Source organism: Eptatretus burgeri, chromosome 5 (assembly GCF_056783735.1).
Source record: "Eptatretus burgeri isolate ZD-2024b chromosome 5, Ebu_testis_v1, whole genome shotgun sequence".
NCBI lineage: Eukaryota > Metazoa > Chordata > Myxini > Myxiniformes > Myxinidae > Eptatretus > Eptatretus burgeri.
The window spans coordinates 30,345,949-30,370,875 of NC_140965.1; the positions used below are offsets into that span (position 1 = coordinate 30,345,949).

Here is a 24,927-nt window from a genome sequence, read left to right on the forward strand (position 1 = left end):
AACCGGGAGACCGTACCTCGATGCAGGTCGGCTTGGGACACGAACCGCTTAAGCGGTCCGTTCCATTCTGCAGTGATAACCGAGCGGGTATTGTCGCCCGACCTCGCCGGATCCGATTCTATTTAACGGGTATTTAAAATCCAACTATTTATTCCGCGATGCAAGATTGCATTTCAATGTGGTGAAAGGTGGACGTGACGAATGGGGTACATTTGAACAAAGCGCATTTATTTTCAATTGCACGTATGTACAGCCAACACGTATACAGGCAAGCAAGAGCAAGGGAAAGCACTACGACCGAATATGATTATTATTTCACAGGCATTTAACAGGTTTTACTTCACAAGACACGGCGCGACCAACATTCATTCAAAAGCAAAAAAGAAAAGGATTAGACCACCCCCATAGACAGGGTGTCAGACTGGGCCCGTGGGCCTTTATGGTGTGGGATTTGGCTGACCGAAAGGGCCCCACGAGGCCGCGCAGGTTACCTTCCTCGCTGCGGCGACCCACGACACTTCTTTCCCATGTAAGCTAGCGTAGCCACGGTCCGGCCCGGTGATTCGGGCCCAGCCGGCAGCGCCTCAGAAGAATGAACGGGCCTTCGCTCTTTCCGAGTTGATGCTCTCGTTAAGAGCCCACTTGTCCCTCGCGCTGCCCGGACTGTCACGAAGCCCGATCACCTCGGACCGTTTGGAGCTGGTTGGCGAGTCCTCTCCGGCCCGTACTCCAGCGCGCAGGTCTGCGCGGCAGAGCAGGTGGGGCTGCACTCCCAGCTCGCGTCTCCTCCCGGCGTCCGACCCTCTCCACCGACTGAAGGCTCCAAGCGCCAGGCTCCCCACTTCCGCGCAGCTCCTCGACCGCTCCAGACAGATACTCTCCAGACCTGACTTGACTCTCCTCCTGACTTGACTCTCCTCCCGACTTGACTCGTTGAACTGGCGCTCTGCGCTGCCTTTTATAGGGCTGGTGAGACGAGATCTGATCTCTGCCCTCTCACCTCTGACCTCTGACCTCTGCTCGGAAAGCGGACTTGTAGAAATCACCGGACCTCTGGATCCGATTCTCTGAGAGTGAAGCTTCCACACAGAGCGGACGTGGTAGATATCACCAGACTTGCGCTTCGACCCCACAGGCCCCATCCCTTTCTCTCCTGTGATCCGTTTTTTGAGGCGAAGCTTTTACACTGAGCGGACGTGGTGGAATCACTGTCGCTTGCGCTCACAACGAAACCCCCTGCCTCGGTTTGCAGCGACGATGTTCGCTGGGGACTCGCCGCGGCTGGTGCAAAGATGGCGTCGTTTCGGAGACGAAGGTGAGGCGATGTTTGTGGCGTGGAGATGTTGACGGTTGCTGGCGGAGTGGTGAGGATGACGTGGTTATTGAGAGGCAGGTGTGGTTGTCGTTGGTGTTGTGATTAAGGGGAGCGATGTTGGTTGTTGTAATGGTGGTGGAGATGTGGTTGGTTCAAAATAACGATAGAAAAAGAAAAACACTATCTCAAAGGATCACAGCCCTGTGACACGAATAATTTCCATAAAACAACGGTGGGGAAATCTAACTGAACACAGACTTATCGATCTAACTGAACGACGGACCTTTATGGTGTTCTGCGAATTTCCACAGCCGTAACTATATATATATATTTTTATATATATATATATATATATATATATATATATATATATATATATATATATATATATATATATATATATATATATATATATATATATATATATATATATATATATGTGTGTGTGTATTTTATATAATATAATGTGTATTATATACAACTTCTTCTTGTTCTTCTTTCGGCTGCTCCCGTTGGAGGTCGCCACAGCGGATCATCCGTTATGATCCGCATAATGATTTGGCACAGGTTTTACGCCGGATGCCCTTCCTGACGCAACCCTGGTCGGCTCTTACGACACAGGGATATGGTACACCTATTCTAACCGGGGCATACACCGGGCCCAGTTATATATATATATATATATATATATATATATATATATATATATATATATATATATATATATATATATATATATATATATATATATATATATATATATAGTCATCCCCGTTTATCGCGGAGGTTATGTTCCAACCCCCCCCCCCCCCGCCCCCGCAAGAAGTGAAAATCCGCGATGAATGGATGCCTCCCCAAAAGATCGACTTGTCTGGTCTGGTCGGCTTGGCAGTGATAGGGTTCGAGGTGCCGGAGATCGACTGGTCTGGTCTGGTCGCCTTGGCAGTGATAGGGTTCGGGGTGCCAGAGATCAACTCGTCTGGTCGGTTTGGCAGTGATCGGGTTTGAGGTGCCGGAGATCGACTCGTCTGGTCTGGTCGGTTTGGCAGTGCTCATCCAAACGCAGCAAACCTTTTTCCTTCCCGAAGCATATCGAGCACCTTAACCTTCTCCTGGAGCGTCAGGACCTTCCTCTGGCGCTTCGGTTCCTTCCCAGAAGCCTTAGAAGGTGCAGGGCGTTTGGGCGGCATCGTAGGGCTTGGAGAAAAAACGTAGAAAATATTCGAAGTTCACAAGCGAAACTTTGTCTTGTGCGTTGTGAGACTGGTCGAGCGCCACGCGTTATAATTTATTGCTTAAATAATTAATATTTTATATATTATTACAGCGATATATACCGGGGAAATCCGCAGAAAAAAATAGTTAGGTTCCAAGGGAAAACCCGCGATGAACTGGGGGCGCGATCCGTGAACCGCGATATCGCGGAGGATTACTATATACATACATATATATATATATATATATATATATATATATATATGTATATATATATATATATGTATATATGTATATATGTATATATATATGTATATATATATATATATATATATATATATATATATATATTTATATATATATACATATATGTATATATATATATATATATACATATATATATATATATATATATATATATATATATATATATATATATATATATACATATATATATATATGTATGTATATAGATATATCTTCTTCTTTCGGCTGCTCCCGTTAGGGGTCGCCACAGCGGATCATCCATATGATCCGCATAGTGATTTGGCTTAGTTTTTACGCCAGATGCCCTTCCTGACGCAACCCTGGTCACTTACGACACAGGGATATTGTACACCTATTTTTACCCGTGGCATACACCGGGTATGTATGTATATATAATATATATATATGTTTTCTGTATGTATTATAGAATATATCGCGGGTTGAGAGACATAATGTTGTAACTGCATTTTTGGTGAAATTGAATATAATGGCTCTCATGTCTTTCAACACCATTTATCTTTCAGTGCAATATTGTTGCAACTGCAAATATCAACCCAGTCTTCTCATCTGAGTAAGATTAAAATATTGTAAACTACACACAATATGAGAGCCATTTTATTCAATTTCGCCAAAAATGCAGTTACAACATTATGTCTCTCAACCCGCGATATGTTTTATGTATGTATTACTTTTGTGTTATGAAATTTATATATATATATATATATATATATATATATATATATATATTTATATATATATATATATATATATATATATATATATATATATGTAGATATTTTATGTTTTACATTATATTTTGTTAATTATCTGTAATATATTTTATATGATATACAGTATTTTTTATATATATATATATATATATATATATATATATATATATATATATATATATATATATATATATATATATATATATATATATATATATATATATTTATATATATATATATATATATATATATATATATATATATATATATATATAGTGTATTATATATTATATTTTGTGTGCTTCAGTTGATCACGTGATCATGACCTTTCTCTTCCTTTTTTGTTTGTGGTGCTTGGGGATGATGGAATAGCCAAGAGGTTTGCGCACTCACCTTAGCTGTTGTTGAGCCTGCATTTAGCCTGCGAATATCGACCCAGCAACAAACTGTCACCCTTGAGTTCTGCATACATGGTCACGTGTCATTGTTTGGGCCTTCCTTTGGAAGGATGTTTCGGTGGAGGGCTGCATGATGGGTTCTGGTGTACTTTTTAACGATCCTACAGTGTCTTTCACAAAGTGTACGTGAGTTATCGCCGGCACTCTGAATAAATTTTTTTAATCCTGCTGAAACTCCTCTCTTCATTGCAACTGAACTTGGAGTATTCTATTTATGTTCTGCTCATCCCTCTGTCCCACATTTTATTCATAATCATGATCATTCAACATGATCATCATCCTTATCGCCATCTCTACTCCATGGTGGTGATGGTTTTGGATTTAATGCTCCATGAAGAATACCAGTTATGGGCTGGTACTGTTCATGGAGCGTCGGTCTGCCAAAGCATTGTCTTGGCTGCATGGTTTGCCGTTGCTTTCCGAGATTCATTTCGGGCAGGAAAATGATATTTGTTCACGGTTCCAGTGATAACTTGCAGACTCGTCATAAAAGTCACCAAGGGATCTTTAGTCTTTCATTCAGTCCTTGAGTTTAACATCCATCAAATGAACAACGCACACATTGATGCCTTTCCCTGCGTGGAAAACACCAGGGTGACAGTTGATAGCTGGGTCGGGATTCAGCTCAGGCAAGGCACCTCCAGAGGCAAGATTGTATACTTCTTGGCTATCCCTACTAATCATGTAATTTATCACCTTTATTTAAATTGTAGCTAATGAAATTAGCCTGCTTTCAAACTACTGTTCTTCTCCGTAAAATGTAGTACTTCTTTGTACCCTCATGACTTGAGTATCAATATAATAATTCAGTACCGACACCTGCCACTGCAAATGAGTCACCATCTGCTCATTTTCTGTGTTGTTAATTTCTTGAGAGTTGTAATTGGTCATGATTAGAAAATACCCCAATTTTCTTCTTTAATGGAAGGAGCATCCTCTTGGGATGAATTGACATTTTGCAAGTAATCATGTTTGTAATGCTTCTCTACTGAGCTCTGTTTAACCCTCAATGCAAATGCTTTTTTTTGTTTATTATTTCGAAGTGTTTTTATTGTTTGCTGCTCGGTCTTGCACCATTGTGTTTTGTGAAGCATTGGTGTTGACATGAGATGTTGCTTTTCCTGTTTTGATGTTGGAAGATGAATTGCATTTCTAATCCAGCCTGTGGAGTATATCCAACAGCATCAAAGTGCAGAAGAATCCACAAATGGACAGTGTGTGTTGTTGGAAAAAATAATAATAATTCTTGAAACTGAATTCTGCTTGTGATGATATTTTTAGTGCCACATTATGACCACTTTCACCAGTAAATACTGTATGTTCATAAGTTTTGATTTGTTGTCTGGTTCATGTCACCATCTGAGTACTATAAAATAATTGGGTTTGTCACAAAAATGTACCTGATTTTAATTGCTTCTTAAATCTGCTATTTTAATACAAGACCCCATAATTTCTGATGCATAAAGGAACTCATAAAGTTTTGTTTGATTGTAATAAATGATCGAAATGTCTTCCTCTTAGTTCTACACACTTTCAGATACGTGTCAGAATACTTTCTGACGACAGACTAAAGTGGTTCACATGAGACTCTGCAAATAACCCTCGTTGCAGCAGCTTTGAGTTCAGGAATGTTGCTTTGTTTCTCTTTGAAAACGTTTTTCTTAAATCAACAATTTAATATAATCTAAAGGTGAGAGGTCAGGAGATGTTGGAATCCAAGGAAATCCACATCGGTTTGGAAATGATTTTGCCAGGAAAGTGATTATTGAGCCTGTGCTTGTGCGGTTTCTTCATCTTGTTGACCAAGTACCAGGAACGTTTCTCACATGACTCCAGGAAAATGTGTTCAACATGTGTACATAGCGCTCTGCATTCGCAGCCACCACTTCCTCGGGGTCCTGATTTTCAAAAAAGTCTGGACTACAAATCCAATGACGACTGAGACCACACCATCATCATTATTTTTTGGGAATGAGAGGTAACTCATTGAAGTAGGTGGGTTTATCCATCCCACAAAACCGACAATTCTATTTGTTTACCATCCCATTCAAGTGAACACAAGATTAATCGCTGAAAATTGTTTGTCGATTTCTGCTTGATCGATAATCCTATTGAATTGCACACAAAATTCATAACATCGACGCTCGTCATCTGAGGTTAACTGCTGTATCAGTTGAATTTTGTGAGGGAAAGTCTTCAAGTTGTACCTTAACACTCAAATGACACTGCTTTGAGACACTCGATTGTCATGTGAAATGCACCTTGTTGATTTCCTCGGGCTATGCGCAATCCCTTCACAAATTCTGCTTTTGGTCTCTGGAGTTCGAATATTCCTCGGCTGTCCAGTTTCCTGCATTATTGTTCTTTACAGAGCCCGTCCTTCTCCACCCTGAAACTTTATGGTGTGTAGTCTTTGAGGTTGGTGCAATACGTCTATGGAATTGTCTTCTGAATGCACACTGTGTTCCTATCACTTATCTCAGCTCTGCATTCTTCTCAACAATGAAGATTTGATACTCTGTTTTTAGTTGTGCTATGGGTTACTTGCAAAATAATAACAAGAAAATGCAAATCCCATCCATGTCTGCTTTTGTACTCAAAACTAAACTTGACAAAAACGACAGTTAAAAAAAATTGTACATATTAATATGGAATAGGCAAAGCCTAGAAGCGAACGTAGAATTCTTCTTACATTCGCTTCTGACTTTACCTATAACTTGTTCACAACTGTTTACGCAATTTCCGGTTACTTCGGCCTGGATTCGGGATCAGCGATCAAATAATGTAAATCACGATTAAAAATTATTTTTTGATGATGCGGGAGATATCTTTATTAAAATCAGTGGAGAAAATATACACCATGTCTGATATTTGGGTCTTTCATGTCTCCGACGATGCCTTTATCTCCCGGGACGCATCATTCCCCATGACAAAAACCGGAAGCAAAAGGGTCATAGCCGACAACACGGATTCCAAATTGCCAGGGTATGTGTTGTTGTTGTTGTTGTTGTTGTTGTTGTTGTTGTTGTTTCCTATTCCCTCATGTGCACGCGTTGAGTATGAAGCTCACTACGTTCACTATTAATTTGTATTCTCCACAATGTCATCATCAAGGTTTGATGACAAAAGCTCAATTGATAAAAATGTTACTGCCTGGAAATACACCCTGGATCTCAATGGTAAACAAGGATTTTGATTATAACATTTATGGCTGCTCTATCACTTCACCGGTGACATCATCCTAACAAGCCTCTATTCCCCATTGGGAGTATTATGAGATGTGCCAAGTTTCAAATTTTTCCGATCAGTGATTTCAGAGATGTAATGTTTTAATTTTTTGCGTTTCATCGAATATGACTACCATACCACATGACCTATGATGTCACAATTATCATTAAAATACTCTCCATGGGGTATCGCTCCTACCCTGAAAAGTTTGTGTAAGTCGGACAAATGGTTGCTGAGAAAATTAATGTTTAAATAAAAAGGGTTAAAGAATAAAAAATAATGAGAAGGGCACTCAGTTGAGCACATACCTCTGCCACACAATGCCTGATCCAGAAAGACATATCGGGGCCAATACATTTTTGAAATAGCAAGCGACATATCGTTTTTGGCCCCATCTCTCAATGGTGAAGAATCACTTTAAAATTAAATCATTCTCGTATTCTCATCAGGATTTGGATCGTCACCAAAATTTAATCAATTCGTCCTTGTCACACACCCAACCTGTCGACCAAGTTTCTTCCAAATTAGTCTACAACCTTTTGAGATATTGTGCTTGGGTGCATATTGTTTTTGGCCCGATCTCCCAATGGTGAAGAATCACTTAAAAATTAATGGATCCGGATCTTCATCAAAATCTAATCAGTTCGTCCTTGTCACACACACAACCTGCCCACCAAATTTCATCCAAATCCGTCCACAACTTTTTCAGAGATCCTCCACACAAACAAACAGACAGGGGTCTGACTGGAACTGACGAAGCGACGGTCTGACTGGAAGCGACGAAGCGACCGTCTGACGGGAACCGACGAAGCGACGGTCTGACTGGAACCGACGAAGCGACGGTCTGACTGGAACCGACGAAGCGACGGTCTGACTGGAACCGACGAAGCGACGGTCTGACTGGAACCGACGAAGCGACGGTCTGACTGGAACCGACGAAGCGACGGTCTGACTGGAACCGACGAAGCGACGGTCTGACTGGAACCGACGAAGCGACGGTCTGACTGGAACCGACGAAGCGACGGTCTGACTGGAACCGACGAAGCGACGGTCTGACTGGAACCGACGAAGCGACGGTCTGACTGGAACCGACGAAGCGACGGTCTGACTGGAACCGACGGCGACGGTCTGACTGGACCCGACGAACCGACGGTCTGACTGGAACCGACGAAGCGACGGACTGACTGGAACCGACGAAGCGACGGTCTGAATGGAGCCGACGAAGCGGCGGTGAGAGAGGAACCGACGAAGCGACGGTCAGACTGGAACAAACGAAGCGACGGTCTGACTGGAACCGACGGCGACGGTCTGACTGGAACCGACGAAGCGACGGTCTGACTGGAACCGACGAAGCGACGGTCTGACTGGAACCGACGAAGCGACGGTCTGACTGGAACCGACGAAGCGACGGTCTGACTGGAACCGACGAAGCGACGGTCTGACTGGAACCGACGAAGCGACGGTCTGACTGGAACCGACGAAGCGACGGTCTGACTGGAACCGACGAAGCGACGGTCTGACTGGAACCGACGAAGCGACGGTCTGACTGGAACCGACGAAGCGACGGTCTGACTGGAACCGACGAAGCGACGGTCTGACTGGAACCGACGAAGCGACGGTCTGACTGGAACCGACGAAGCGACGGTCTGACTGGAACCGACGAAGCGACGGTCTGACTGGAACCGACGAAGCGACGGTCTGACTGGAACCGACGAAGCGACGGTCTGACTGGAACCGACGAAGCGACGGTCTGACTGGAACCGACGAAGCGACGGTCTGACTGGAACCGACGAAGCGACGGTCTGACTGGAACCGACGAAGCGACGGTCTGACTGGAACCGACGAAGCGACGGTCTGACTGGAACCGACGAAGCGACGGTCTGACTGGAACCGACGAAGCGACCGTCTGACTGGAACCGTCGAAGCGACCGTCTGACTGGAACCGTCGAAGCGACCGTCTGAGTGGAACCGACGAAGCGACCGTCTGACTGGAACTGACTGAAACACTCTCAAAGCTGTAAGAACCGCCACCAGCTATTGCCAACTGACTGGGAAAAAACGGTCCTCTCGTCCTCTTTGTAGGTGGCCCGTCTTGGTGGAGCCTGAAGCAGACTCCAGCCAAATAACCCCGCTCATTTGCACGTGACAACTCGCCCCGTCCCGCGATCATTCCTGGCCTACGATGCCATGTTTGTGGCACTGGATGAACGGCAAAAAGCATCCATTTGCCAGAATTACCGAGCGAAAACGTGAAGCGCTCGTAAAACGTCAACAACAATTATCACCTCAATGTTCAACCTGATACGAAAAAGAGGCAGTTGGCATCCATAGAGCTGCCGAACAGGGTGTCAAACATCGATGGAAAGAGGTGGGTGTTGACGTCGATGGATTGAGGTGGGTGTTGAGCTTCCATTGGTGTAACGGCTATCTCACATGCATGAATGTGTCTGTTGTAAAGAGAAAAAGGAGCTTTCCATAAGAAAGGAAATCTATTCTTTACCCTTCTCAACGCATCAAAGTTAGAATCCCATCAGACATGGGGATGGGTCTATCCTGGACATGTATTTAGAGAAATAACTGTCTAAGGACCGAGATGTTTGTATGCATTCATTGGATCGGATTCTGAAATCTGGAACCATTTGCATTCAACATACGGATGTCCCAAAAGTCAGTTATGTCGTAAATTATGTGTGTAGTCAGATCGCTTTCCTTTTGTCTCGTGGGCGAATCAAAGGCGTGCATTGCGATTTCTTTTTATTTAGGTTATTAAATCTTTACATCCAACGAACAACCAACAACCATTCCATTCCCCATCACGATCCACTACCCACCCATGGTCGACAAGCACTCTGACTTGCCAAGGCAGGGTCTTGCAGCCGTTCCTTGCTGCTTCCACCAACGTTCCTTCCACAAACGTTGTAACTCTTGCACGACGGCCTGTGCAACATTGATACTGTTACTCGTCAAGTATGAACCCACGTGGAAGACTGGCTGGGGTTTCCCGGCAGGGGCCGTTGCAGCGATGATACTGTTACTCGTCGAGTGTGGGCCCGCATGGAGGAGTGTCTGGGTTTTCCCGGCAGGGGCCAAGGCCCCGCCCCGGAAAGGTGGGCCGTAGGACCTTTCCAATCAGAGGCGGACAGCGAGGTGTGTTCACCAAGGCCCCTCCCCGCTGAGAGAGGTCCATAAATTCCCAAGCACTCTCTGAGGCAGGTGGTCTTTTTGAGGTCTTTGAGGGTCTTTTTGAGGTCTTGGAGAGTCTTTTTGGGGTCTTGGAGAGTCTTTTAAAAGTTATTTTGAAGACTTTTTGGTGGGCATCGAGGCGGCGGACGTGTCTCTGCTGGCCCTTTACGAGGAAGGGAAGAGCGACCCCGACCCCCCTCCGTGGACCCCGGCCATTCACCACCCGAGCTCCACCACGAACCTCGAGTCCCACACGTGCGACTGGGGGCCAAACCAGCGACCATTGTCAGGTGCCGCATCGCGGAGCACGCCCTACCTCCGACGGTCAGGTACACCACTGACTCTGGCCCCCAACTTGGCTCTCTCCATGGCTGTGAGGGTCCAATAAAGACTCCGGGTTTCTTTTCATTTTGTGTGTGTGTGTCTGCGTGTGGGCCCGTCTTTAAGTAGAACTGAATAAGTGTTTTTGAATCATCGTAAATACTTCTTGCACATTCACGTTGTCTTGCTTTGTGTCTTCATTTACTGTAAATAAAGCTTGTTAGAAATGCCCCCAGTTCATTTCCATCCCTTCTTGAATTGGTGCAGCATGGTTCGGATCTGAGTTTAGGTGGGGTTTTATTCCCGATAATCTGTTTATTCCAGCCGGCACGGCTTTGGCAGTTTCTGCTCAGCTGCACCCGAACCGGAGTTGGTAGTCGGTAGTTGGAACTCTACCACAGTCGGTAGAGTGACCTGGTTCGAGCAAGACGTGCCGAGGGCATGGTTTTCCCGGTAGACAAAATCGCGTAGTTAATTAGGTAAATTGGTTATAGACAAATAGACCCTACGCTACGCGGTTGAAATATTGACGACCACGGTCGGTAAAACGATTTGCCGGCTCGCGGAGTTATCCGAGCGACGGCCTACAATTCCGCGGAGTTTGGTGGGAGACGACGCAAACCTCCCCCACCTTGTGGTCGTTCTCGTCACCGACCCCTGGCCCACAACAATATGTATGTATGTTTGTTACTTACGAAATCTAAAGATTTCGTAAGTATATTGATGACTTCCATATCTGTTTGTTTGTTTGTTTGTTTGTTTGTTTGTTGGCACGATAACTCAAGAACGGAAGAAGCTACCAATGTCAAATTGCACCACGTGATTCAGGAGGGTGATGGCTCGTGCTGATTAGATTTTGGTCAAAATCGGTCAAAGGTCAAGGTCACAGTGAGGTCAAACATAATTCCGTAAATTCACATGGAGAAATGGAGTATTTTTGCTTCGCTCGACGTTACGAGTTCGTTTTTACTTCGATTTTAATTTTGACTTCGGTTTTTGTGATCGCTTAGGACGCTTAAAACTCGGTTGTCGAAATTCTGGTAAAAATCGGATGTTTTGGAGACGTTTTAAGATTGTATAAAAAATATTTCATTTGACGTGTCACGGGTCGTCCCATGATGCAGTGCGCTCGAGCAGACGCGTCGTTGAGTTACGTTAAGGTTTAATTGCGTGGAGAAATGGAGATTTTTGCTTCGGTCGACATTACAATTTTTGATGGTTTGATACAGAATCATCGTAAAAACTTCTGGTTTGCGTCGCTACCTTCTCTAGAGACAGCTTTTATTAGACATGGTCAGAGGTCAAGTTGACAATTTCGAAAGTACCAGTCTATGACTGCTTGTTTGTTTGTTTGTAGGCACAATAACTCGAGAACGGAAGAAGCTACCAATGTCAAATTACACCACGTGATTCAGGAGGGTGATGGCTCGTGCTGATTAGATTTTGGTCAAAATCGGTCAAAGGTCAAGGTCACAGTGAGGTCAAATATTCGATTTTTGATGGTTTGGTACAGATAACTCGATAACGGAAGAAGCTACCAATGTCAAATTACACCACGTGATTCAGGAGGGTGATGGCTCGTGCTGACTAGATTTTGGTCAAAATCGGTCAAAGGTCAAGGTCACAGTGAGGTCAAACATCCAAAACATTCGATTTTTGATGGTTTGGTACAGAATCATCGTAGAAACTTCTGATTTGCGTCGCTACCTTCTCTCGAGACAGCTTTTATTAGACAAGGTCAGAGGTCAAGTTGACGATTTCGTAAGTACCAGTCTATGACTGCTTGTTTGTTTGTTTGTTTATATTTATTTATTTTTACATATATATTTATACATGGATATATATTTTTTTATACAACACCAGAAAACATGGCTTCGTGGTCAAGCCTCTTCGAGTTGAACCCTTGGTCAACCGGTGTGAGTATGCCTATTAATCACATCCTGTTTGAACGTGGTTTGGACCATGAGAATGTCTAATTACTTGTTGTTGTACCTTGACGATGTCTATTAATTGCATTAATTAAATGACATACTATTGGAATATAACTTTTAGCCCTTAAGATTCCTGAGGACATTTGATACCTTTTAAGACCCTTTGGACCCTCGAAGATCTTTTAACCCTTTTGATCCCTTGCCCCCATAGATCCTTTCCTCCCATTCGATGCTTTTGACCCCAGAGGTCCCTTCAGACTACTTTGACCCCTTTGGCCTTTATACACCATGAGACTTCTTTTGACCTCTTTCGACCCCAACAACGATTGGAACATACCCGTTGGACCCCTTAGATGCACACCACACAAACATCTCTAAAATCTTCTTGTAATATACGGATTACAGAGTATATTTTTTTTCAGCAAGTAATACACAAACTCCACCCACCAGAGGGGTGGGTACTCTATGAGTTTAAATGTAATTTGCATATTAGGTCACTATTGGTTCACCAATGAAGTCCTAGAACATTGGTCCCCAACCTGCGGCCCGCAGGCCGCATGCAGCCCATGGAGCCCTATACTGCGGCCCGCGAGGACTTTCCAATCAAAACACATTTCCATGTAGCAATTTTAAAGGGGTTTACACAATGCCACTGCCGGCCAGCGCCGTGACCTGAAAAGCCTTACAGTGGTCATTGCCAATGTCAACTACATTCGTGTGCATGCTCTCGACCACCGTCAGTTCAAGGAGCTGCTGCAAACTACGGGGATGTCTTGTACTTCTCGGCCGTGAGGTGGCTGAGCAGGGGCCGCACTTTGAAGCGCTTCTTTGAGCTGAAGGACTAGCTGGCCATGTTCCTGGGAATGAAGGGCCAGCCAGTCGGTCACTTCTCAGACTCCCAGTGGCTGGATGACCTCACCTTCCTCGTTGACATCACCGAGAAGCTCAATGCCCTCAACGTCAACGTTGACACCACCTCTTTTGATTTATAAATGATCCCCCTCTGAATACAACCTAAAACCCTATTTGCTCAACCTGTAGCTGCCTGGCACTGTGCTGACTGCTTACCTCCCATATCTATTACCATCCCCAGATCTTTCTCCTGTGTGTGACATGCTCCAAAATTACCCCTTGCATCCTGTAATCTGTATTTTCATTGTTCTTTCCCACCCCGAACACCTTACACTTGCTCAGGTTAAATTCCATCTGCCAATCTTTGCCAATCTATGCAAGTATCAATACTTTCCTGTATCTGATCATCACCCCCTTTGCTCTCCACCTCACCTCCAAGCTTTGCGTCATCTGCAAATTTGGAAAGCCGACTCTTTATCCCATCATCCAAATCGTTCATGTAAATAATCTATATATTAATACTGAAGGACCAATTTTGTGCACCTCCTCGCAGCCGCGTCACGTTTTTCTCGGTACTGTGACCTGGACTGAAAGAAACTTCATACCTGTAAGAGTGCATCGCACATCGTGGCAAAAGTCAAACTTCAACTCTGAAGCAGAATAAACACTTTTCGTTTTACTTTCGTTTACATGGTTACGTTTGACGTCACCTCTGAGGGGCGTAAGGACGTCATGACATCATTGGTCATTCGCTGACGTCATTGCGTCTGTCGTCGACAGACCGTCACCGCTGAGAGGTGTAATTCCACTCCTCGAAAATAGCGTCTGCAATGTAAAACCGTCTTCTGCACATGGCTGACTACCTCAGAATGTGAATTTGACACAAAAAAAAATGTAACAAGAAACATTGTATCTCTATATTAATACTTGTAACGGTTGTGGAAATTCGCATTACACCATAAAGAGTCCTCAGGTGAGATATATCGGTAAGTTCATGTGTAGTTAGCTCAAACCCATTGTATAGAGGGAATATATGTGATCCATTCGGGCTGCGACGCTTCAGTTTGTCATTTTTCTTTTGCTGTAGTTAATTTGGTGCAAAAACAACAACGAACCTCGCCACAACCAACATCTCAACGATCACGGCCTTCACTACACGACGCCACCCTCCACAACTACGCTACCACATCTTCGCCACTCGCCATTCAACGAGCACTGTGTGGGCGCGTGCAAGAACAAAAACCAACAACGCTTGTGGGGTTTTTCCGCCTAATTTCCCCGCCTGATGCTTCCGCCTGAATCCCCCCCACCACGCTTGGTGTGAAGGGGAGGGGTGCGGCAGCTCGCTCCCGATTGGTGGATGCACGGCGTGAGGCGGTCGGAGTGGGGGCATGCCCCCCTTCGAGAGCTTTCTGGAAGCGTCATGAAGGGATGTGGAGACAGAAATGGGGCGGGGCAACGGGGCGGAGCCGGCCCCTACAAAAGGGTGGGCGTGAAGAGTCGTTTGTTGGTGTTCCCTTGTCCCGGTTGGAAGCAAGAGGCTCTTGGTTCGCTCAAGCGATTGACAAAAGGCGTGGACGTGAAGGTCGACGAGAACGTCGTTCCTTTTCCTGTTCCCTTGTCCCTGAAGGGGAATTGTGGAGAGTTGTGGTGATCGTCCCTGGTCGGAGGTTCTGTTCCTTGGTCTGAGCTGTCGGGCGGACGACACGTGCAGGCGCGCGGCACGAGCTCGCGGACCACGCCGGAGGGACTCGGAGTTACGGTCGCCAAGGACTCGACGCGCTCAGGGAAGTCGCGACTTCCATTTCTTTTGGGTTTTGTGTAAATGTGTGTGTGTGGCGCCAGTCTTGTAAAGTAGAACTGTTTAAGTGTTGTAATAATTATATTCGGTTGTACCTCTGCATTGTGTCCTTGCTTTTATATGTGCATTACTATATGGCTGTATATACGTGCTTGTCTGAGTGTGAATAAAAGTGTGCTTGTCCAGTTGTTCCCCGTTTTGCTTCGTCTTTTCCTTTAATTGAATCTCCATCTTGCATCACGTAAGGGATACATAGTGGGTTTTAAAACACCCGGTAATTAATCGGAACCGTCAAGGCCGACGATAACTCCGCTCGGTTATCCCTGTAATACGGAACGAACCGCTTAAGCGGTTCGTGGCCGGAGTCGGCCTGTGGCGTGGTCCCATCCCTCGGCAGATTACCCGCGCGGGTACTTAGGTATATCGACATTCGGCGATTCACCCTATTTCGCGCGGGTAGACTGCGGACTGGGTGGTGGTGGGGTTAAACCCCCACCCGTGACTAGTTTCTGGCGGTAGTCCCAGGAGGGTCACGACTGAATTGTCCGTTCCGGTGGGCGAGGTGGCCGCCATTCGAGTCAAGCGGCCGATCGCACGCCGGGCGTGCCAGAATTCGCAACATATTGAAGGACCAATTTTGTGCTCCTCCTAGCGGTCACATCACGTTTTTCTCGGGACTGTGACCTGAGAAGTTTTGACACGGTGTTTGTACGTCAAAGTAGACACGTGCACAAATCAGGGGACTTCTTCACAAGGAGTAGTGTACACCAAAAATGGCGTGTACAAGGACGTTTTGTAGGCCTCATAAGGTAAGGCCATGGAGTACATCGACTGGGATCCGGCTCTTACAAGAGACGCCACTGGTTGTCATATTGGGCTCATGGAACAGAATCCGTCTGTGACGGGGTTTCAGCTCGTCTATATATTAACACTGAAGGACCAATTTTGTGCTCCTCCAAGCGGTCACGTCACGTTTTTCTTGGTACTGTGACCTGGACTGAAAGAAACTTCGTAGCTGTAAGAGTGCATCGCACATAGTGGCAATAGTCAGCCTTCAACTCTGAAGCATCTATCTATATATTAATACTGAAGGACCAATTTTGTGCTCCTCCTCGCGGTCGCGTCACGTTTTTCTCGGTACTGTGACCTGGACTTAAAGAAACTTCGTACCTGTAAGAGTGCATCACACATAGTGGCAAAAGTCAACCTATTACTCTGAAGCATCTATATATTAATACTGAAGGACCAATTTTGTGCTCCTCCTCGCGGTCGCGTCACGTTTTTCTCGGTACTGTGACCTGAGAAGTTTTGGCACGGTGTACTTTAAAGTAGACACGTGCACAAATCAGGGGACTTCCTCACCAGGAGTAGTGCACACCAAAATGTCGTGTCCAAGGATATTTTGTTGGCCTCATTAGGTAAGGCCATGGAATACATCGACTCGGATCCAACTCTTACACGAGCCGCCACTGGTTGTTATATTGGGCTCATGGAACGGAATCCATCTGTGACGGGGTTTCGGCAAGTGAATAGTAATGGTCCGAGTACTGATCCCTGAGGTACCCTGCTACTTACATCCTCCCAGCAAGACATCCTCCCACTCACAGCCACTCTTTGCTTCCTACCACTAAGCCAGTTTGCAATCAAATTAGCTACCTGACCAGCCACTCCACAAGTCCTCACGTTGGCTAACAACCTCCGATGTGGTACCTTATCAAATGCCTTCTTAAAGTCTAGATATACTACGTCCACTTCATTAAAAATCACTGTCATAAAAAAATCACTCATTCCTCATGAGGAGTACTTGCTATCTGCCAAGTTTCAATTTTTATAAGCCCGATATATATGTATATATATATATATATATGTATATATATATATATGTATATATATATATATATATATATATATATATATATATATATATATATATATATATATATATATATATATATATATATATATATATATATATATATATATATGTATATATATGTATATATATGTATATATATGTATATATATGTATATATGTATATATATGTATATATATGTATATATATGTATATATATGTATATATATGTATATATATGTATATATATGTATATATATGTATATATATATATATATATATATATATATATGTATATATATATATGTATATATATATATATATATATATATATATATATATATATATATATATATATATATATATATATATATATATATATATATATATATCGGGCTTATAAAAATTGAAACTTGGCAGATATATATTGTTACGGATTCGCGCCCGCCGGCGTGCTGACGGCCACGTAACTCGAATCGCGGCACGTCGCCCACCGGACGGACAATCCAGTCGTGACCCTCTCGGACTAACGCCGGGAACCAGTCACGGGTGGACCTTTCGGTCTCACCGCGATCGAGCCAATCAGCCCCCGCGTGGGATAGGGTTGCTCGCCAAATTCGACCTACCTAAGTACCCACGCGGAGGGTAGACCGGGCGATCGCACCTCGCCGCAGGTCGACTTCGGACACGGGCCACTTAAGCGACCCGTTCCGTACTATCGGGATAACCGAGCGGTGTTATTCGTCGACCTCGACGGTTCGATTAATTATCGGGCGTATTCAGCCCACTACCAACCCTTTACGTGAAGCAAGATGAGGATTCAATGAAAGAAATGACGAAGCGAAGCGGGAAACAGTTCAACACAAAGCACATTTATTCGCGCTGAACGGAAAGCACACATATTCAATTCCACCAAAAGCACATAGAAAAGAAAAACACAATGCAATTTACACAAAAAGCAAATGCGACAATGCAGATCTAATACCGATTACGCGAGCACACGGCAACACTTATACAATTTTACTTCACAGACGGCGCCGACAACACATATCCAAAACCAAGAAAAAGAACAGAGAACCCTCAAGGATGAGGCGGGCCTGAGGCCGAGACCGGGTCGGGCCTACCCGTCTGGTGATGAGACGCGGAGCGGCGATGGTGCCTCAACTCTGCGGGCCTCGCGGGCAGTGTCTGGTAGGGGGTGGGAAAGGGGCCCCCTTGGTCGCACTATCTCAGCGCGGGGGGAAACAGGAGGGGGTTGCTGATGCTCGGGGTATAGAGGATTCCTACTCTGCCTCGAGTCCCGCGACGAGCGTCTCCACCTCGGCCAGGTCGCGCTGTCGGCCTCCCTGGGGTGCAGCTCCCTGCACGACGCGAGCACCCCCTCGTCTGCCCTCGCCGCCTCTCCACAGCTCCGTCCCCTCCGCTCCGACTCCAACGCACACGACGACGACCAGCTCCTTCTTGCCAACTCCACCGCCCGCGAAGTCTTAACTCTGTTTTTACTTGACTGACGAACGCGGTCGCTTTTATAAGCCCCGTGGCTTCGCTCTCTCAGCTTTGACCCCCTCCCTTCGACCTTTCACCTCGCTCCCCATTGGCCCGAGAAAAAGTGGGCGTGAATGCTTTTTGATCCATAAATTTGCATATATCGATCGCCCTCCAACGCCCTGGAGGCGGGGCCAAATCGCCCCTCACTCACCGATTGGACGGCACAAAAGTGGGCGTGTGTCGTTTTTGATCCGTTTTTGAAGCAGAAAATCCGTGGTTTTGTACACGCTGTTCGGCGCGCGCCCTGCACGAGTCCAACACCGGTACCCACAAGCGGCGCAAGAACGGTGGCGATGCGACGGTTGCGAGGTGTGACGTGAAGCGGCGCCGCGGTGGGTGGTTGATGTTGTGGTTGTAACAATGGCGGTTGGTCCAAATTAAAGATAGTAAAAGAAAAACGGCTATCCTGAAGAGTCGCAGCACGCATAAATGACATGTATTCCCACTAGACAACGGGTTTGGGCCTAACTACACATGTACTTACCGAGATATCTCACCTAAGGGACCTGAATGGTGGTTTGCGAATTTGGTAACCACAACAATATATATATATATATATATATATATATATATATATATATATATATATATATATATATATATATATATATATATATATATATATATATATATATATATATATATATATATATATATATATATATATATATATATATATATATATATCGGGGCGTATAATGTGATACCAGTCGTCCGTCTCTGTCTGTCCGTCCGTCCGTTCCTGTCCACACTCTAACTTCCAAAGTTTTCAACTTTCATATTTGGTACATAGGTACAGACTGGAGACGGTGTGTCGCGACATACGTTCGTCATCTAAAGTGGTTGCCATGGCAACCAGGATGCTGTTTTCCATGTCGTAGCACAATTCTGTATATTGCACTTGTTCTTCTTGTTCTTCATAAATTGACGTGTTTGAATATATAATTGTGTGCGTGCGTGCGCGCGCATGTGTGTGTGTCACAAAGACTTTTTCGGGTGTATATTGTGCTCACTTGCGCTCTTGTTTCTCTTGGTGCGGTTTCAGAGATAGAGGTCCAAAGTTTTTCCGTTTTTTTCCAATATTGCTGCCACACCATGTGACCTATAATGTCATAATTAACATTAAATCATTATACATGAGTAGTCGCACCAATGGTGAAAATTTTTCTCAATCTGACGAGCAGAGCGGAGAAAAACACGAAAGTTCTGCACAGCCAAACAAATGGACCCAAATGCAATACTCTCTTTCGGCGAGGGTAATTTTGTTATGTCGTAAACTTCGGCAAAATTTTTCATTATACAAGGACCATACTAATGTACATGATACTAGGTCCACACGTTTGTGCAGAATGTACTAGCACACGAGTTATTAGCTACGCTTATCCATCCAGCCACTTCAGTGTAAACACAGCCACTGGGCGCATGCATACCACTCGTCTTCCCACAATTCATTGTAACAAGATGGCTGTCGCGATTGAGTCAGATGTACTGAGATGCCTTAATGGGCGCTAGCAGTGTCAGAAAGTGGGTGAAACACTTCAAAGACTGAAAACACGGACATCGCCGATCAGCAATGCTGTGGTCAGCCGAGAAGCACCACAACTGAACCCAACAAGCAGAAAGTTGATGTGCTCATCAGTGAAGGGTAAATTGCAGTGCAGCTTGCCATAGGACACCATGCCATTCGTACAGGAGATGACAGTGACCTTGGGATATCGAATTGCCCATGGAGGAGCACAAAAACACATGCATGAATGCATCATCACAGTTGTTTCAATGACATGCTGCCGAGCGCGACGACCTCTTGTTCCATATCGTGCCTGATGATTAAAAGCTGGTTCCACCATTTCGACCCAGAAACTAAGCAGCAAAGCATGGAATGGCATCAATCCATATTTCCAAAAAGAAGGCCAAAAGAGTTCCCTCCGCCGACAAAGTTATGAGAACCTTCAACCGTCTTCTGGAATGCTGAGTGATGCATACTGGTTGATTTCCTGCCCAAATGGGAAACGATCAACATTTTCAACCGTCTTCTGGTATGCTGAGGGATGCATATTGGTTCATTTCCTGCCCAAAGGGGAAACCATCAACGTGGCTCGCGATGTTCAGACACTCAAGAAACTGCAACGGGCACTTCAGGAAAAGCGTCCGATGAGGGAATAAATAAATAAGGCTGTCATCTTTCAACATGGCAACGCCAGACCTCACACTGCTCGCCTGACACTGGAGGAAATCTCAAAGAATGCCTGGGAAATGATCCCCTCCCCTCGCCCCCCCCACTCCCCGCCCTCCTCCCATACAGTCCGGATTTGACCCCTTGGACTACCATCTGCTCAGGCCCTTGAAAGATCACATGAGAGGCCAGCATTATGAAAACGACAAGGTTGTCCAGATAGCCATGCGTAGCTGGTTGTGTCGTGGTGGAACGGACCTCCAACACTTCGGAATTTTTAAACTCGTGCAGCGCTGGAGGAAATGTGTGGCTCATTCTGAAGATTTTATCGAAAAGTAATGCAGTTTGTCCAGTTACTATTGATAATATCAGTTTTCTTGTGTGTACCTTTGTTTTATTGTGCAATAAAGGTGCTCACAACTTTTGGTATGGCCCTCGTACGTCGAAATATGATGAAATTTGAAATGGAGTCCGACGCACTTTTTTTTCTACATTTGAAGCTGCAGATCAAACAAATAATGTGATTTGAAAATAAATTTTAAAATCTGTACATGCCTACTATACCATAATTTTTTTATTATTTTTTTTTGGCCTTGCAAGCAGAAAGAATGGTTACTTTATCTTTTAGGCCTTGAAGTTGAGGCAGTATTTGTTTGTTTTTATTTATCATTTAATTTTGTTTTCTTTTTCTTCATTTGAGAAATCCTGTATTGACATCCATTTTTTGAATTTGGCTTTCCAGCTTTTGGTGGTCTAATCCATTTAAACTTTGGAGAGAGATTTTTGACTCGGTCAAGTTGTCTCGAAAGCCTTGTCCAGACTATCATTCATAACTGGCAAACTGAGAATGGCAATTATAGCTGACAGGTGCAAGTGGGAGCATGGATCTCATAACCCAATTTTGTGTTGCTCTCATGGGGTGGAATTTAAATTCATAAACATGCATCACATGTCTTGATGCAGACTTTCACTTTCTACAAAAGGTAATTGAACATTTTGAAAACATTTGTATGTCATTCATGAAGTCTTTGGTCTCTTCCACATGTGATTCCTGAAATATTTGGCTGCAACTACCCTTCAGTTCTTGCACAACAATCTTGCTCAAAAGCTAAAGCTTAACTGCAAAGGTCTGAGCACAGTGATACTTGCCAGTTATAACTGACATTCTTATTTTTGTTTGTGAATTGTTGTTTGGATCAGGCTTCAAGAGTTGTATAATTCCACTTGATGGATGCATGCATTGAGTGACGTGTGAGCTGTCCTTCCAATCGAGATTCCTAACCGCCTCAAGGATAGTTTATCTTGGGCAAACTTGGACATGCTTTGTTGCAAGTCCATGAACAACATTTATATTTTATTCAGACCTTTCAAAGACTGTTCTTCTATTTGTAGTCTTTGAATTAAAATACACCAGATGGCAAGGATGAAGCATGATCAGCAGTCAACCCATGCTTGTCCTACTCTGAATTCCAATTTCTAGCTACTGACCTCATTTGGAGACTGGTGGCATTATAAATATTGCAGAAGTTGTCCTTGTATCTGCCCAATGAGATTGTGCTTATTGCACAACTCATTGACTTTGTGGAGAGAGCTTGCTGCAAAACATTTCAAAATCCTCCTGCAGTGGCTCTAGCTTTTGGCTAAAGCAATAATATTCTGCACAGTGTGACCGAAAATTGTGAATCAGCAGTCGATATTCAGGAATGTCGACATCATCCCAAGCAATCAATTTATTTCTGCTATTACCCACGCTGTGAACGACGTTGGACTCTTGATTAATTTAATCAAACTGCCTGAGCAGGGTTCATGATGATGATGATGATGATGATGATGTTATTGATTCCTTTTTGGTGTCAAATGATTTGTGTATATACGAATTGGAGAAAAATGTGATATCATTTCCTGGGTTGACGATCGACCAAATTGTTTTTTTTTTTATAAATGGTGCTAAAAAGTCATGACGATGAAGATTTTTGGCAATGAAACTCCCAAAGACGAAGTAAACAAGTTTAACAATCCCAAACTGTGACAAAATGAAAATGGCTATTTCTACTCATCACTCACATTTTTACTTCTATTGAAAAAATCACTCCGTGCGGCTCATTTCATCATGGCTGGTCAAGTATAGTTTGTTGTTCCTTTCACTATAAAATCAATCTTTGTGTATGTTGTTCAGTGGATCCATATCATAACCCTGTTTTCTCTTTATGCTTCTTTATGATCCTGTTTAGGTTGCTGTCATGTAACCATGGCCTTGATTGGAAAGTGTTGAGATTGTGAGGGTCAAAGGGTGCTTGCTGTGGTGGCCTGTTAACCTTTCCAAATTGCAATAAACCATGGTGGTTGGGTATTTGACAGCTTCACGGCGACATTTCTGTTCCTTTTTACTTGCCCAACCACCTTATCTTGAAATGAGCAGTGGCGTCACTTTGGCGGTTTAATTAGTGGGCCTGCGCCCACTGTCTCAGCCCACGCCCCGGTGACAGGCTGTCCTGGCCCGGCCGTTTCCCTTGTCATGGCGACGGGGTGCGGGCAGCACCGTGCGTTCCTAGCAAGCCCCAAGTCTTGGTCTGTTGTCTCGGCAACGGGTAATCGGTGATGGGTGGTTAACGTTACAGCTCTACAGAGTGGCCTCAAACTTGGACATGCTTGGTTGCAACAGTATGCAGTTTTCTCCAAAATGGTTGCTTTCTCAAAGATAACCCATTACATTATATAATTTTCAGTGTTTCCTGTTTCACTTCTCTGGAGATGTTTTGTCCAAAGATTTTCACCAAGTTTTTTTATTTTTATTTTTTTTCCAGCCGATTGGCAAGGCAGTTTACAATGCTCGCCACTGGACTCAGCACAAGATGGAAACAGAGCTGGAACTACCAGAGCTACTCAGGATAGCCAGTGCTCCGGTAGGTCTTCATTGATCTTTTTATTTTGTCCCCTCCCCCATTGTTAGTTGGACTTTGTTAGGGTTGGGGTTAGGGCAGTCAATAATCATAGTTGGACATGAAAATTCACATGGTGGTGGCAGACACCCACTGAGATATTATGAAGTTTTACCATTTTTCTATAATCATATATCACATGGCTGCCAACATTGAAGTGAATCATTTGTGTGAGGGGGACATCTTTTGGAACTGTGACATGTTTACATTTTCACTGTTCATTGTGTGTGCTTGTGGATATATGTATATAGAGTACATTTATTATTATTATTATTATTAGTAGTAGTAGTAGTTGTAGTATTATCAAACAGTTGTATTGCCTTCTATTGCACCGTTTCGGTAATCCATCCGCAACAAAACCGTAAGCATAATGGACAAGTATAAAAATTGTCTCGTGTTAAAATAGCTGTTAAGTATGTTTTCAAAGCTGCATTGCTCTCAGCGGTCAATTCCACAATCATGTATTTAAAGTGCTGATAAAGCCCTAAAGGTTTGTGATCGTTTTGCTTTTGTTATCACTCGTACTGATTAAAATAATAATAATAGTAATACTAATAATAAAAAGTAACACTTTTGCAAATCTCTGATTGTTGTGCTCTGTCCCTTTTGGGTGGAGGTCCAGGGTAATGCTGTGGAGAACCAGGAAGTAAATAATTTACCTTTTGGATGAGAGGTGTTTGTCAATCTTTAAGGATTATGAATTAAAGAAGAAATTGGTTTTCATTTCATGTATTTTTATATGCCCGATATATATATATATATATATATATATATATATATATATATATATATATATATATATATATATATATATATATATATATATATATATATATATATATATATATATATATATATATATATATATATATATATATATATATATGAGCCTGGTGTTGGCGCAGTGGTTTGGGCAGCGGCTTGGGATCCAACAGGTCCTGAGTTCAAGCCCCGTTGGGCCACTGAATTAATACACCAGGGGGTTGACTCAGCCTGTCATCCTTCCGAGGTCGGCGAAATGAGTACCAGTATACTGGGCCGGTGTATACCCCGGTTAAAATAGGTGTACCATATCCCTGTGTCGTAAGAGGCGACCAGGGTTGCGTCAGGAA

General features: G+C 43.8%; 1 protein-coding gene across 1 annotated transcript in view; it reads left to right on the top strand.

Annotated features, from left to right (window-relative positions):
* WAPL (WAPL cohesin release factor) overlaps nucleotides 1-24,927 on the top strand; it is a 244,627-nt gene that overhangs the window by 55,124 nt on the left and 164,576 nt on the right. The window contains exon 8 of the mRNA XM_085883568.1: nucleotides 23,681-23,779. Coding sequence (XP_085739694.1) covers nucleotides 23,681-23,779 — 99 coding nt within the window. The remainder of the gene's footprint in view (nucleotides 1-23,680; nucleotides 23,780-24,927) is intronic.